The 18,213-nt window shown below is 35.9% G+C and overlaps 1 protein-coding gene across 1 annotated transcript; it reads left to right on the top strand.

The window, feature by feature from the left end:
• Positions 1-437: 437 nt before the first annotated feature.
• Positions 438-6,533, top strand: LOC126816161 (zinc finger protein 431). Its single transcript, XM_050542404.1, has 2 exons — positions 438-503; positions 2,919-6,533. The coding sequence occupies exon 2, from the start codon at positions 2,926-2,928 to the stop codon at positions 5,239-5,241; it is 2,316 nt and encodes a 771-aa protein (XP_050398361.1). The 5' UTR covers positions 438-503; positions 2,919-2,925; the 3' UTR covers positions 5,242-6,533.
• Positions 6,534-18,213: the final 11,680 nt, after the last annotated feature.

The following is an 18,213-nucleotide window of genomic DNA, read 5'->3' on the forward strand; positions in this document are numbered from 1 at the left end:
AAGGGAATAAGCACAGAGTTATATATAGTAACGTGGGGGGGGGGGTGTTAAGCGCGTGCGCGTTGTATCATAAGGTCTGTCAACTGGTGTAGTTTCGATTCCCCGGTTGCACGTGCAAAGGAGTAGGGTCGTCTGTTCAACCTTGTTGGTTTTCTCCGGGGCCTCCGGTTTCTTCCACTGCTAAAGACCCCTACACGCAAGCGAATTATTGACATGAAATTAAACCATACTTTAGTCCCGAAATGACCTAGTTTGTGTCGAGTGGGCGTTAAACCCCATTTCTCTCTCTCTCTATATATATATATATATATATCTATAGTAACATTATTTTACCGTATGACAATGGTCCATGTCTTATTATAGAACAGATCTAACTACGATCTACGGTCTAATATTAGATACAACAATCCGGAAGTTGATTTAGAGTTTGTTATTGGTTGTTTGTTTGTGGGGTGTTTTTTTTTCGTATATAAAAGTTTTATAACCTGTTTTTTACGTAATAGGTAAGATAATTCTTTTTTTACATGAGGCCTGAAGTTGATGTAATGTTCGCTGGTATATACTAGCATAGTAGATCAAATCGATAAAACTTTTAAACACGTTTTTAGCCGATTGATCGTTGGGAAGCTACATCATGCATGATCATCATGTGACATGTAGTTAATTCGTCCACACACAAACTCGTCCACAGTTAAGTCGTCCACAACTAATAGTTGATTCGTACACCCATGTTAATTGTATGGAATATCTAAGGGCGGGTACTATATATTGTTCTATCTAGAAGTAGAAGCTTGATTTGCAGTGGCATGCATGTGTAATATACAACATATGAGTCGTACATGATGAATACATGTCGAAAGTCAGTGAAAAACACTGCATGATTAACTTAGAAAATAATTTTGACAGTTATACTAAAGTGGATATTGTTGTTTTAAATTTAAATTTTTTTTAACTTTTGGGCGCTCCATATACTTATCATAGCGTACATTTTTCAATTCCTTCTTTGAACCATACATGTGACTGAAAATGTTAGCCCCAGTCGTGCTGATTGTTTGCATATCATTGTCTGAGAATTTTGTCAGAATATGACATTATATCCTTATCTTTATGTATGAGTTTCTGTATAGCTAATATCGTTGTCTTCTAACTTGGGATGATTTGTCTTATATTGGGATGAGTTGTCTTGGGATGAATTGTCTTATATTGGGATAAGTTGTCAGGTATTCGGCCTATTCAGGGTATGTTTAGTCATAATAGTCTAACATTATCTTATTTTAAAGATGTTAATTACCAGCATTAATAAACAATAAGTTTGGGAAGCTGATCAGATCAAATCGTAGCTAAAAACAAACACAATCAGATTTATCGTAGTTAGGCAGGGGTGCAGGTAATTTGATATTTCCTAGAGATTTATGTCTCATATTGGACATCATCTATAGTATATAACTTTAAATCATTTCTTCTAACTCATTTTATAGAAGTGCCATCTTTTTGTATAGATCTATTATAGTTTTATTTATTTCATGCTATTTGATTTTATACTCATTGAACACAAGAGTTTTTATTTGTGCCCAAATGGTTAATGCGTGCATGTTGCATCATAAGATCTGTCATTGAGTTAAGTGCCGTGGTTTTGATTCCCCGCTTAGTGACTAGGAGTTGGGTTGCCTGTCAAGTCTGGTGGGTATTCGGGGGGTTAGATGTCCGAATGGTTAGCACGTGCGCGCTGTATCATAAGGCTTGTCATTGAGTCAACTGGCGTGGTTCGAATCCCCGGTTGTATGTGACACAGAGTAGGGTCGCCTGTCCAACCTCGTGGGTTTTCTCTGGGTCCTCCGTTTTCCTCCCACTGCTAAAGACCCTACGTGCAAGGGAATTATTGAAATAAAATTAAACCATATGTTAGTCCCGAAATGACCTAGTTTGTGTTGAGTGGACGTTAAACCCCATTTCTCTCTCTCTCTCTCTCTCTGGTGGGTTTTCTCCGGGTCCTCTGGTTTCTTCCCACTGGTAAAGATCCTTTGATGTAGGAGTAGGATTAGCACTACTATCCAGGCATAATTCTGTAGCACGCTGTATGGATTGTGCCCATCTTCAATAACTATTCGGTTAAGAAAATAGGATATTAATCTCCATTTCATTTCATTTGTTGCTATAATTAATGTAAATGATATTTTGAAATCCTAAATCAAGCCTGGTAATAAGGCATGTGCTAAACAAACAATGTCAGACACAGATTTAGGGTATTTTGGGAGACACAATCCCTCTGGGGTGAGATCTATTTATCAAGGTCACCTGCAGATTTCCTCAAGGTCACCAGATTTAAACAGGGCTAGTGGCCGTTAACCCTAACCCAAGACCCCTAAGCCTTACCCTAACCCACAATTCTCATGATGTCACGTACAAGTTCAATGATGTTGGAAATCCCTGTTTCTGCGTATGTTGAGCCTGTCAAGAAGAAGAAGGCCTGATAATCCTTCTATTTTAAAAATGAGAGAGAGAGAGAAATGGGGTTTAACGTCCACTTGACACTAGGTCATTTCGGGACTAACACATGGTTCAATTTTATTTTAATAATTCACTTGCGCGTAGGGGTCATTTCAGGACTAACATATGGTTCAATTTTATTTCAATAATTCGCTTGCGCGTAGGAGTCTTTAGCAGTCGGAGAAAACCAGAGGACCTGGAGAAAACCCACTAGGTTGGACAGACGACCCTACTCCTTGGCACGTACAACCAGGGAATCAAAACCATGCCAGTCGACTAAATGACAGACCTTATGATACAGCACACATGTGCTAATCATTCGGCAATCCAACCCACCAGTTTAAAAAGGAAAGTAGGCCTACTTTAGATTTTTGATCTTGATTACAAGAAAGAGTTTCATATAATGTAATATTTCTACTTTTCTCCTTCAGTTCTAAAATGGCAGATACCAATTTGGAAACTTCTGCTGAGGGAGAAGACTTTAAAAGTGGTGATGATGTCAATTTGGGAACCTCTACTGAGGATGAAGACTGTAAAAGTGATGATGATGTCAATTTGGGAACCTCTAATGAGGACGAAGATTTTGATAGTGATGGCAGCAATTTGGAAACTTCCACTGAAGAGGAAAACTTTCAAAGTGATGATGATGTTGATGAAGATGATGATGATGATGTCAATTTAGAAACGTCTACTGAGAATGAAAACTTTAAAAATGATGATGATGTCGATTTGGAAGCTTCTACTGACAAGGACAACTTTAAGGATGATATGAAGTTGGAAACTTCTACTCGGGGCGAAAACTTGAAAGGTGATGAAGCCTTCTCTAAAAACTCAAGTCAACTCAAACCTACCAGTCATAAAAATGTGAGAAAATCTATGGAATGTGATGTATGCAACAAGATATTCTATCATAGGGGCAATCTAAATTCTCATATGAAAATTCACACAGGGGAGAAAAGCAGTACATGCGATATTTGTAATAAATCTTTTGCATCGAAACGCTACTTTCGAAGCCATTTAAAAATTCATACCGGAGAACAAAACAATACATGTGAAATTTGTGATCAATCTTTTGCAACCAAACAGTACTTGAATAAACACAATCGAAGACTTCATACTGGTTCGGATGAGAATCCTTTTAGCTGCGATGATTGCGGTAAAATATTATCGACAAAGTTTGATTTGGACAAGCACAGGAGAACCCACAAAGATAAGTTATTTGAATGCACGATTTGTAAGAAAGTCTGTGTAACTAAGTGGAATTTACGATCGCATCTTCAAACGCATGCCGGAGAGAAGAATTATAAATGTCATGTATGTTTGCAATACTTTTCGAGAAAGAATTCTCTGGAAATTCATCTTAAACAGCACAAAGGAGATCTACCTTTTAAATGTGAGATTTGTAGCCGATCGTATACTATGCTCGGTATATTAAATAAACATATGAAAACGCATGAAAGTGCGAAATGCAAGATTTGTCAGGAATCGTTTCTTGGAAAACTTTCTCTGATTAAACATACGAGGGAGGCTCATCCTCCAGAAAAAAAATCTTTTAAATGTGATGTTTGTGGTAAATCATTTAATACTCAATACCATTTAAACTCGCACATTTTAATCCACACTGGGGAAAAACCCTTTAGCTGTGACATTTGCGGGAAGTCTTTCGCCTTCAAATCCCGCGTCGCAGCACATTTTAGACGAACACACACTAATGTGAGACCATTTTCATGTGATTTATGCTGTAAATCATTTCCAGATAATAGTGATCTTCAAAAACATATGAGATTCCATAGTGGAATAAAACCCCATAAATGTGATGTTTGTGGTAAAGCATTTACTTTGATTCAGGGACTGAGAAGCCATGAGCGAATCCATACAGGGGAGAAGCCACACCAATGCCATGTTTGTAACAAATCTTTCACCCAAGTAAGTTCTCTAAGTGTTCATTTAAGAACTCATAGCGATGAAACACCCTATAAATGTGATGTTTGCTGTAAAATGTTCAAATCGAGATCTTATTTAACACAGCACTTCAAAACTCACACAGGTGAGAAGCCATTTAAATGTGATGTTTGTAATCAATCATTTCCTCAGAAATCCCATCTTCTGAAACATTTAAGAATACATACAGGTGAAAAACCCCATAATTGCGATATTTGTGGAATGCGCTTTATAGATAAAGGTGGTCTGACAGTTCACTTACGAACTCACACAGGCGAGAAGCCATTTAAATGCGATGTTTGTAATAAATTACTGACTCGTCGAAGTCATCTTACGTTACACATGAGGGTTCACACCGGCGAAAAACCCTTTAAGTGTGATGTTTGTCCGAAAGCCTTTGCTCACCCTAATGCTATTAGGGTACATAAACGCACCCACACGGGTGAAAAACCCTACAAGTGTGAAGTGTGTGGACTTGCCTTTATTGATAAAAGTATTCTAACAGGTCACTTGAGAACCCATACGGGTGAAAAACCTTTTAAGTGTACTGTTTGTAATAAATCAGTGACTCGAATGAGTCATCTTCAACTGCACATGAGGCTTCATACTGGCGAAAAACCCTATGAGTGTGGTGTTTGTCAGAAAGCCTTTGCTCATCCTCATGCCTTCAGGGTACATAAACGGACACATACAGGCGTGAAACCATATAAATGTGATGATTGTGGTAAATTATTTGCTCATAGTGGTAGTCTAAAGCCACATAAAAAAACACACTGTCCTAAATTGAAATGTAAGGATAATGTAACTGTGTAGATTAATAATGTAATTGTGTAGATTAATAATGTAATTTTGTAGATTAGTAATGTAATTGTGTAGATTATGTAATTGTGTAGATTATGTAATTGTGTAGAGGAGTAATGTAATTGTGTAGAGGAGTAATGTAATTGCATAGATTAATAATGTAATTGCATAGATTAATAATGTAATTGTGTAGATTAATAATGTAATGGTTTAAAGCAGTGGTTCCCAACCTGTTGTGTACCATGTCCAACCTCAACATCGCAAATTATTTTGTGACCCCCCCTCCCCCATCCCCCTTTTGATATAAAAACATATTGAGTTTTGTGTAAGTATATAATAAAATTTAATCCTTCAAATAAGATGTTGATTCCTTCCAATAAAAAAAAATTATTCAAATCAAATAATAAAGAATCAGAAAATAATATTTTTTTACAGTAATTGTTTTAAGAAAAATTAATTCAGTGAGATTCTTGTGCTTGGTGTTTACTGCAAAGTATTTTAATATGAGGCTCTAATTTGGTCAGTTTCAATCTCCTGATTTAGTGATAGCCAGTCAATTTCTATGTTTCAATAATAAGTCACTCACACCATTTTCAAATTGCGGACCTAATTTTTTAAATTGCCCCCTTGTGCACCCCAACTTTGGAATTCACTGGTTTAATTGTATAGAGTTATAATGTAATTGTGTAGATTAATACTGAATTGTGTAGATTAATAATGTAATTGTGTAAAGTAATAATCTAATTGTGTAGAGTAATAAACTAAATGTAAGTAATAATGTAATTGTGTAGAATAATAAACTAAATGTAAGTAATAATGTAATTGTGTAGAATACTAATGTAATTGTGTAAAGTAATAATGTAATTGCGTAGAGTAATAAACTAAATGTACATGTATAAAGTAATGATGTAATGGTGATGGTATAAAGTAATAATGTAATTGTATAAAGTAATAATGTAATGATAAAATGATAATATAATGTAATGGCATGAAGTAATAATGGAATTTTATAAAGTAATGATTATGGTGTAAAGTAATAATGTAATGGTGTCTAGTAATTATTATAGTTTGTAGGGGTTTTTTGAAATGTATATTTTTGAAATGCTTTGAAATTTATATTTTTGAAATGTAAAGTAATAATGTAATTGGGTAAAGTAATAATGAAATGGTTTAAAAGTCATTATGTAATTGTTTAAAGTAATTATGTAATTGTTTAAAGTAATTATGTAATGGTTTAAAATAATATGGTAACTGTATATGTCATTTTGTAACTGTGTAAACTGTTTGCAAGGGTTATTTCAATGTATATTTTTGAAATGTATCTATGTTTTTGAAGTTTTATATTCTAGATTTTTGAAGTTTTATATTCTAGATTTTTGAAGTTTTATATTCTCGATTTTTTAAATGTATATTCTAGATTTTAAATGTATATTCTATTTTTTATACTGTGTGTTGCCATTTTTATATTGCCGTCGCCCCCGTCCGTCCATCGTCCACAATTTCTTGTGAACGCTCTTACGCCAAAAGTTATCATCCAATTGTTTTAAAATTGATATATGTTGTTTACATTAGTGAGATGAAGAAGCCTATTTAATTTCAATAATTTCTGTTTATTATGTCTAGAGTTATGGCCCTTGTTTCACTTTATTGAACCTTGTGAATGCTCCAACACCAAAAGTTATCACCCAATCTTTGTGAAATGTATATGCATTATTTAGATTACTGAAACGAAGAAGCCTATTGAATTTCAGCAATTTCCGTTTATTACGTCTAGAGTTATGGCCCTTGTTTCACTTTATTGATCCTTGTGAATACTCTAACGTCAAAAGTTATCATTCGATCTTTCTGAAATTTATATGCATGATTTAAATTAGTGAAATGAAAAAGCCTATTGAATTTCAGCAATTTACAATAATTACTTCTAGAGTTATTGCCCTTGTTTCATTTTGTTAAACCTTGTTAATGCTCGATTGATGAAAGTTATCATCCGATATGTATGAAATTTATATGCATTATTTAAATTAGTAAAAGGAAAAAGCCTGTCAAATTTCAACAATTTCTGTAGATTACTTCCAGAGTTGAGACCCTTGTTTCAGTTTTTAGAACCTTGTAAACCCTCAAACGACAAAATTTATAATCTGATCTGTATGGAACTGTCTTGTAAAAGCCCCCAATTACCTACAAAGGAATAAAAATGCGACAACCCTTGTCGACCGCTCGGACGATTTAGCTGCTGTGGGCGTATGTTTTGTTGCCTGGCAACACCTATCTTCAGTAATGTAACAGTAATGGTCTAATGTTGCAATGTAATGGTTTCAAATAGATAATGTGAAGGTTGACAGTGACAACTAATAATGTAATGGTGACGTTGTCAACTAATAATGTAATTGTGTCAACTAATAATCCAATGGCAGTGTAGTCAATTAATAATGTAATTGTATAATGTAATAGATACATAGTCAATTAATAATGTAATGGTAATTGTGTAAAATTGATAATGGTGATGGTGTTAAGAAATAGTTTAGTGACAACGTAGTTAGCTAATAATGTAATGCTGTAATAAAATTAAAAGTAGTAATGTAATGATGTAATAAGGAAGATATTGAACACATGAACTGAGTAATGTATCAATAGTTTGAGTTTAGAAATACATATTTGACATCCAAGTAGCCTTAACCAAAATTGTTTCAATGGCATTTAGTAATTGAACTAGAGTATACTGGTCACAATTCTATGGAATACAATTACTGTTGGGGATCACGTGGCTAAGTAGATAAGACGCTAGCTCGCTAGCCTGGAGGTCGGGTGTTCGATCCCTGCATTGGCCGAGAAAGTTCATCCAGATTTTCCGGCGTGGTTCTCCCTTGTCAGTGATGCAGGACGGAGGGGCTGACAAGGAAAGCTGTCTAGTCGTTCGGATGGGCCGAAAAAACCGAGGTCCCGTGTACACATTGGCGTGCACGTAAAAGATCCCTTGGCAGTTGGAATTCAATATAAGAGTAGGCCGTAGTGCCGCTGTCCGGGCAAAATTTCCCTCATAGCACACTGTATGGCGTATGCCTGTCTTCATTAGCCCAGGTTAGGAGCAGAACAGTAGGATGTTAAACTTCATTTCATTTCATTCCATTCCATTCCATTCCATTCCATTCCATTTTCCCATATTTCCCATATTTCATTTCATTTCATTTACTGTTTATTACTGAGCGAGGTTTTCTCTAGTCATGATGAAGCAATGACTAGAAAAGCCTAGTTGCTCAGTAATAAGCAGTAATTGTATTCCATAGAATTGAGACCTGTATAGCCTTAACCAGTGTATGCACTTTTTTTGTCTTATAGTATTTTCTAATGTAAATTTGCAGTATACAAAACTTTAAAGGAGCTAAACTTGTAACTCAATATTTTCCTTAATATTCGAAATTAAAAACATAAATTAGAATTCAATATTGGCCTATTTCCATCAATATTGATGTTGTTATCTTGTCGTGAAAATATAGGATCCTAATATCCAACATTCAGGACACAATGAACATTTTAAAATATGTACATGAGTCGTGTACACTATCGTTTCGGATACAAATTGCAATGAACAAAGAAAATTATATCCTACAAGGAAATGCGGAAGTAATTAGTAATGGGTGGTTCAAAAACGTCAAAATGATAATTTTTAAAAGAAAAACGTGCAGAATGGACAAAGCAGGTGGTAACTACTGCCCTTTAATTTGAACAGTTCAAGTATTTCACATAACTTAATAGATTATAAATTACAATAAGAATTTAAAAATTGAATATAAATCACTTCATATACATTCATTTTACATTAATAGTAAAATATGTGCTTCTAGTCGACTATTTTAAGTTTCCCAAGGAATAGAGCCATACACCCTTTAAGTTATGCTTATTCTTTGTTGATCTGAAATATTTCTTTTTGCATTCTGCATTTTTATTATCCAAGGCCAGTAAACCACTTCTAATTTTTAAGCTACTCGGGTAATATTAGTTAAAATATTATATTTTTTTTTATCTAAGGCCAGTCATTAGATTCTCAGCTACATGTAAATATTAGTAAAAATTGTTTTATATGTTCTTTCTCAAAATAAAAAAAAAGTAAAAAAAAACTTGTTAGCCGTGTGTGGTCTTATTGGATACTACTGGTGGTCTTATTGGATACTAGTGGTGGTTTCGAGAGTTTGAAGTTAGGACAGCATTTTCTCGATTGTCAAGTACCATTACGATATCCATTGATTACCCAGTTTAACGTTAAATATTTAAATGGCGAATGTGTTCTAATGCATTGAATCATAGACATCTATCCAATGGGGGGAGCCACGGTGGCTGGGTGGTTAAGACGCTGGCTCGCTAGCCTGGAGGTCGGGTGTTCGATCCCTGCATTGGCCGTGAAAGTTCATCTGGATTTTCCAACGTGGTTTCCCCTTGTCAGTGGTGCAGAACCGAGGGCCTGACAAGGACAGCTGTATAGTCCTTCGGATGAGACGACAAACCGAGGTCCCGTGTATACATTAGAATGCACGTAAAAGATCCCTTGGCAGTTGGAATTCGATATAAGAGTAGGCGACAGTGCCGCTGCCCAGGGAAAATTTCCCTTATAGCACACTGTATGGCATATGCCCGTCTTCATTAGCCCAGTTTGGAGCAGAACAGTAGGACGTTAAACCCCATTTCATTTCATTTTGTTTCATTTCATTGTCATGTGAATAAATGCATAATTAATAATTCATGTTGAATTTAAAAGAAAGGGGGGAGGGGAATAGATGGCCGAATGGTTAGCACATGCGCGCTGTATCATAAGGTGTGTCATTGAGTCAACTGGTGTGGTTTCGATTCCCCAGTTGTACATGACAAGGAGTAAGGTTTTCTCCGGGTCCTCCGGTTTCCTCCCACTGCTAAAGAGAATTATCAAAAAAAAAATTGAACCATGTGTTAGTCCCGAAATGACCTAGTTTGTGTTGAGTGGACGTTAAACTCCATTTCTCTCTCTCCAAAAGAAAAGATCTGCCATGGACAGATTTAGCTCTCACATAATGCATCTTTAATCTAAATGTGGTTGGATTGTGGTTGTTGTTGTGATTCGAGAAGTCTCTTACAGGGAAAACTATATAAACCCCCACCCCTACCCCGAGCTGCGAGACACAGAAATGAAATGACGTGGGGTTTAACGTCCTGTTCAGCTCCGACTACGCTAATTAAAATGAACATTCATTATAGAGTGCTGTGTTGGAAATTTTGCCCAGGCAGTGACGCTACGACATACTCTTGTATCGAATTCCAACTGTCAAGGGATCTCCTACGGGCATGCCAATGTGTACACAGGACTTCGATGTTTAGTCCCATCTGAACGACTATACATTGTTCCCTTGCCAGGCCCCCTGTCCTGCACCACTGACAAGGGGGGAAACCATGGTGGTAAATCTAGATGAACTGTCACCGCCAATACCAGGATCAAACACATGAACTCCGGGTTAACCGAGACACAAAAAGGTCGAGAGAGGAGGTACATTATTTGCTGTCAATAATGCAACAGATTTAATATGTGGGTGGCTACTTTCAGTTTCTTTGAAGTGTATGAATTCCCATGCGAATCTAAATCATGACTAATTAATATAACATTATTAACACGAGAAAAACATGTGATATATGAAAAAATCGTGGGTAATTAATTATATCTAGTGATATTAAAACCATTACAGAGTAGCTGGTATTCAACCATATCAATCTAACATCTTCAAACATCCCTGGTATCATAAATATAGTAAATGTTCCACAACAAGCACCTGTCCTCTTTCAAGTCACGTGAATAGTTCCCTTGTATAATTAGTAACATATAAACTGTCGATCATCAGCCGTCAATAACCTGACAGTTTAAGGGGAGATAATTTCTATGGTTACGTGTGCAATGAGAATTGGAAGCCATTGAAGGTATATAATAACGAAACGAAATATAGATCTATGTAGAGAGAGAGAGTAGCTAAGTCTCTAACTCGATATCACCCAAAGTCTTCGACATTGAACTCACCAATTATTTGTTAATTCAAATCAACATTTAAGTTGTGATCTTACCGGGAAAGATGAGCTTCTGATATCCAATATTTAAGACGAAATGAACATTTTACCATGGATACATGAATCGTGAACCATAATGCGTTTCAGCGCCATTTGTAACAAGGGACTCAAACAACAGGTCATGTGAATAACCAAACGCTGGAGATTGCCATTCGATTGAGACTTCTGGCGTATTTCGCCAAACATAACCGATATGAAATTGAAGTAAAAACAGAAACGATTGAATGTAAATAAGAGTATATACATTCATATTACATTATTATATGCGTTGCGACCCATTTGTGTCAAGGGGATCACGTGGCTAAGTGGGTGAGACGCTGGCTCGCTAGCCTGGAGGTCGGGGGTTCGATCACTGCATTGGCCGAGAAAGTTCATCCAGATTTTCCGGCGTGGTTTCCCCTTGTCAGTGATGCAGGACGGAGGGCTTGGCAAGGACAGCTGTCTAGTCGTTCGGATGGGACGAACAACCGAGGTCCCGTGTACATATTGGCGTGCATGTAAAAGATCCCTTGGCAGTTGGAATTCGATATAAGAGTAGGCACACTGTATGGCGTATGCCCGTCTTCATTAGCCCAGTTTAGGAGCAGAACAGTAGGACGTTAAACCCCATTTCATTTCATTTCATTTGTTTCAATTTCTAGGTCCCAAATATTAGCGATTTAGCTCCTTTAACGTCCACTGGAAACAAACCAGGTCATTTCGGGACTAACATTTTATTTCAATAGTTCTCGTGTGCGTAGGGGTCTTAAGCATTGAGAGGAAACCGGAGGATCCGGAGAAAACCCACAAGGTTGGACAAGCACCCCAATTCCTTGTTACGTACCGGCGAGGAATCGAAACCACGCCATTTGACTCAATGACAGACCTTCTGACCTAACGCGTACGCTTTAACCATTCGCCCCCCCCCCACTCAGAAATGACATGGGGATTAACGTCCTCCTTTTCTGCACTAACCGGGATAATGAAGACGCATTCTGCACACAGTGAACTATCTACTTTGAGAATAGATCTCTGTCCTGAATGGCGGCCATATTAAAACATTAGTAGTCTATTGTGTAATGTAGTTCTAACCATTTTACATCTTTCAGACACAAAGAAACAGTTTAAACATTTACGATTTTATTAAATGGTAGCAAAATAATCACTTCTTCAAATTATCAAAGTATACTGAGTGTTTTCGACTAAAATCGACAATCAATGTCGGTCAATTAGTTTCCTGTCTATAAGCGGAGCTAATTGAAGACAGACAGCTTAAAGTAGCTAAGTCTCTAACTCAATATCATCCAAAGTCTTACACGTTGAAAACACGAATTATTTGTCAATTTAAATCAACATTGATGTTGTGATATAATCAGGAAAAGGTAGGCTTCTGATATCCAATATTTAAGATAAAATAAACATTTTACCATTGGTACACGAATCGTGTACCATGGTGCGTTTCGGCGTCATTTGTAACAAGTGACCAGAAAGAACGAGGCTAGACAATATTCCACAACTCATGTCAAACGGTGACGCCATGAGAGCATGCACAATAGACTGGAATAACGAGACGCTAGAAATAGCGATTCTGTTGAAACTCATGCCGTATTTCGCTGGAAATAACTACTTTGAAATTGGAGTCAAAACGGAAACAATTAAATGTAAATCAGTTTATATACAATCAGATTACATTGTTATATGCGTTGCGACCCATTTGGGTCAATTTCTAGGTCCAAATATTAGTGATTTAGCTCCTTTAATTTCCTATGATAAAGACGTCCATACACCATGCAGTATTCTATGAGGAAAATATTGTGCCAGGACCGTGACCTGTCCGCCGGCTTTTCGTTTCACATTCCAATTCTCAAGGCCCTGTACATCCAATCTGAACGCTGTTCCTTGTAAGGACTTCCGCCCTGCACCAGAATTCAAATTGAAGAAATCGAAATTTAACTATGCAGTTAAATTACAATTTTTATGTCACAAAATTGTTGCTTTATTCATAAATGTTTCTCCATCACTGGATAATTTATTGGTATTTATATTCCTTTCAGTTTTTGGTTATCTTTCATTTTACTCTGACCATACCGGTGAATCTGGCAAAATATTTGAGTAGTGTTGTTCTAAAGAACTTTAACGTGAACTCGGGTGGGGGTGGGGATATGGGTGGCCGAATGGCCTACTAGATCATAAGGTCTGTCATTGAGTCAATTGGCGTGGTTTCGATTCCCAACTTGAACATCTTATGGAGTAGACTCGCCTATTCAACCTCGTGGGTTTTCTCAAGGTATTCCGGTTTCTTCCCACAACTAATGAACCATACGCGCACGCGAATTATTGAAATAAAATTGAACCATATGCTAGTCGCAAAATGACCTAGTTGGTGTATTCTAGATTTTTATATTTATTTTTTTTTTTTAAATGTATATTCTAAAAAATTATTCTAGAATTTTCAAAATGCATTTTTAATTTTTTTTTAATGTATATTCTAGATTTTTTAAATGTATATGTATATTCTAGATTATTTAAATGCATATTCTAGTTTTTTAAATCGATTTTAAATGTACATTCTAGATTTTAAATGTATATTCTAGATTTTAAATGTATATTCTAGATTTGTTAAATGCATATTTATTGTTTTAAAAGTACATTATAATTATAACATTTTACATTTTAAATGTATATTCTAACATTTTAAATGCGTATTATAATTTTTTATAATGTATATATTCAAAATTTCTTGAATGTATATTATATATTTGTAAGAATTTTTAAAAATATATATTCTATATTTTTTAAATGTATATGCTAAATGTTTAAATGTATATTCTACATTTTTAAAATGCATATGTTAAATGTTTATATGTAAATTCTAAATTTTCAAATGTATATTCTAAATTTCTTCAATGTATATTCTAAATTTTTGTATACTAAATTTCCTTAATGTATATACTAAAAAGAAATTATACTGTGTGATTATATTCGTGTTTTTATTTCGTACAGGCGTCACAGAGCAGCTTTACAAACACGATTTTCGCACAATACAAGTTTAGTAAAATATTTTTACTTTTACATATGTTTCCGCTAGACTCACGTTTCTGTAAAACAATTTAAAAAGATTGATAATAAAAATATAAAGAAAAAAAAATAGGAAGCAATAAGTTTCGAAAATAATACGACAATAAAACATTGACTGAATAATCCTTAAGAATATAAATCAATAAATATCTGGGCCTCATTATAAAAGAATAAACTTATAAAATGGACCGGTTTTGGATTGTTATGGACAATTCAAGAATCGTTCAGACAATTCAAGAATCGTTCAGACAATTCCTAAGAAGATTAAAAGCCGTGTAGATAATCAAAAACACACTTTTGTGGATAACAATTACTATGGTTTATTTCACTGCGACGTTTCAACAAGGTTTCACACGTCGTTATCAAGCATATACACAAATAGACAATCTTTCTGTGGATTTTGTTTTATGACTCTTTGTTGTAAACATACAGACTGATCATTTCTCTAGTCGATACAGAATAGACAGAATCACCACCGCCCGGACAAAATACCCCCCACCCCCATAGTACACTGCAAGGCGTATGCCTATCTTCGTTCATCCGGTTGCTGAAGAAAATAGGACGTTAAACCCCATTTCATGTTATCTAACAGCAGTTAGGCCAAAATGTAAACGACAAATATTCAGTACTACAACGGTTCAATGTTACTTAAATATGACCTTTTAAACAATCTACCTTCTACAATAATATATCAAAAACCTATTTAATATACGAAATAATAATGCAATAAGAGTTTGGTAAAAAAGAAATGAAATGAAATGAAATGAAATGAAATGGGGTTTAACGTCCTACTGTTCTGCTCCTAACCTGGGCTAATGAAGACGGACATACGCCATACAGTGTGCTATGAGGGAAATTTTGCCCGGGCAGAGGCGCTACGGCCTACTCTTATATCGAATTCCAACTGCCAAGGGATCTTTTACGTGCAGCGCCAATGTGTACACGGGACCTCGGTTTTTCGTCCCATCCGAACGACTAGACAGCTGTCCTTGTCAGACCCTCCGTCCTGCATCACTGACAAGGGGAAACCACGCCGGAAAATCGAGATGAACTTTCTCGGCCAATGCAAGGATCGAACACCCGACCTCCAGGCTAAGTTCAAAAAGAAACAAACCTAAAAACCCAAACTAATATTAACAATGTATTATATAATTTGGAAATTCGAATTTTAATTCAGTACCATCAGCAACTGTTTACCTTTAGTTAAATGATCCTTTAAACTACCTACCTTCAACGGACATCATATACAAAATACTAATGCAATACCATTAGTGTTTTTTCTAAGAAGTTTGGTAAAAACTAATATTAACACTGTAAGTGTGAAATGTATATTTTAATTGAGGAAATGCTTCTTATTAACCAAGCCAACGACCTTTACAGATAATACACAGCAGACAATACATTTAGTTAATGCTCTTTTAAACTATCTACCTAATGCTCTTTTAAACTACCTACCTTCAACGGCCATCATATACCAAATATTAATGCAATAACATTAGTGCCCTGTAAGAAGTTTGGTCAAAACTAATATCAAATATGCATTATATAATTGAGAAATGTGTATTTTAATTGCGGAAACACTTGTTATTAACCAAGCAAACGACCTTTACAAATAACACAATACGTTAAGAGCAATAGAACATGGTACCCTTTTTAACACGCTGTGCCAAATCTCGGCCCATTACAGCTGAGCTTTAGTTCATATAAAGGAACGTTAATGGGCTATAAAATGCTCCCATATGCGTAAAGGTGTTACAGTGCTCGTACGATGGTGATTACGGTGCTTAGAGGGCCAGTGTATAAATATCAATTCCTAAACCCAAAGAACATTTACTAGTTTCTTTGGCTCTCCATAGAGAAATCACTAAAAGATGCTGTCAATTATTCCAGCACGCCGTTTAGTAGAATATGTTTTTCTACCATTCTCTCTCGTCCCGGGAGATCGAAGGTCAAACGCTTGTTAGCAATTTGATTAGCTTTCACACATATAGGAACCATCAACACCCCATAAATGTCGCAAAGGTCAACTCCAAACAAAAAGCCCCTGTCGATGGCTACGTGCATTACTCCATCATCAAAGCATTCAACATTTTTACATTTTAAGCAAAATTGTTTCCTATTAGAAGCTACTTGCCTGTCAAGAACGACAAACTATAAATCACGTGACTACAAACTTCCTGAATTCGGCAGTCAATGTTTAGACAGGCCAAATGACAAACGTATGGGTTGCCGTTTGCACTTTATAAGATTTTTAACTTCCATTTCGCTATTAAATATTTTCTTTGATTTCTGAAAACCGCCACCTGTTTCAAATTACGGACGGCGATTTGTCTCTAAAACAGAGAGCAAGTCTCTAATTCAAGCCATTTCAAGTAATGTTATGGCAATCTCAATATAATTGACAAAGGGTCCATAATAACAATTTTACTAGGCAGGGGTCAGATTGAAAGGTCACAGCGAATTTTAACACAAACACGAACAAGTAAAAAGCAATTCCTGTAAAACTGGCAGAGATCCGGGTTGTAACGGATTGTTGGGGGGAAATAACTCTCGGTAAATTTATAACGGAAAACGGTATCAGGTCTTGGTTGACATTCTAATATTATGTTCCTTTCAACGTCTGGTTCTCTAACTACGGGCACCATGTTAAGAAACAAGGCATGATTCATTTTACAAAGAATTCTTCATATGTGTTTTTCTGAAGTTATATCATATATTATCTTTCTTTAAATAAGGCGCCGAGAGAGAGAGAGAGAGAGAGAGAGAGAGAGGGAGTAACGTTTACTCGACTCAAACTAGGTATTGTTATTTTTTTCTTTCAACAATTCGCGTGTATTTGGGGGTCTTTAGCAGTGGGAGGAAACCGCTGGAGAAACCCCACACTTATCACACAGTCACTTCCTCCTGTTTCCCAATCCACCAAAAGTCTCAAAGCAAACATATTTCTTTTTACTAAAAAGTTATCAATTCTAACAATTTCAAATGCTACAATGACAGGCCTTACGATCTAAAGACCATACGACCACACAACCCTCCGACATTAATCTGATATCCCTTTTCTGGAACACGAGTTAATGTCCCGCATGCACACCACTCCTCCTGTTCCATTTTCAGACTAACGTATTGTTATGGTTACGTGTGAATTGTGCAATTCGCGATATGCATTTCAGTTAATACGGTATAGGCCTAACGTACTCTTCTTCGAGCTGCTTCTGACCATGTTCTTTTATGTGCTTGCCTCTGTATACACAAGCGAACCTCGTTTTTTGTTGTCCAACTCTATGCACCGCCCCTGATAATGTAACAAACCAACCGCCAAAATTCAGGTTTCGTATTTATATACAAATATGTCTACTATCGACGTAAATTATTCCAAGGTGAGATAACTCAAGAAATCAATATTCTATACGGATTCAGACCACATTTCATTTATTTAACGGCTACGGTTTCAATATATAGATGGTATAAATATATGCATGGTAGATAGTGAGTTTTATCGTTTACCTTCTGATGTGGTGACAATTAGTGGCCGACGTTTTAATCCAATGGGAGAGAACTCGCGGGACCAATATTCTATACCGTGTCAGACCACACTTCATTTATTCCACTGGCACGGTTTCAATAGGCGATATAAATATGTACATGATAGATAGAGAATTAGTGAGTTTTATCGTTTAAGTTGTGATATAGTGACAGTTAGTGAGTGTTATGGGCGGGTGGTTCTGACATCTACACGCCCTAATCACCATGTAGTTTTATCTCTAACTACTCTTTCTTATCGTAGTAATTATAGATATATATCCAGCCCTGGTTTACAGCTGGGAGTAGGCGTTACGGGAGTAGAAGCTT

This window comes from Patella vulgata, chromosome 3 (assembly GCF_932274485.2).
Source record: "Patella vulgata chromosome 3, xgPatVulg1.2, whole genome shotgun sequence".
Taxonomy (NCBI): domain Eukaryota; kingdom Metazoa; phylum Mollusca; class Gastropoda; family Patellidae; genus Patella; species Patella vulgata.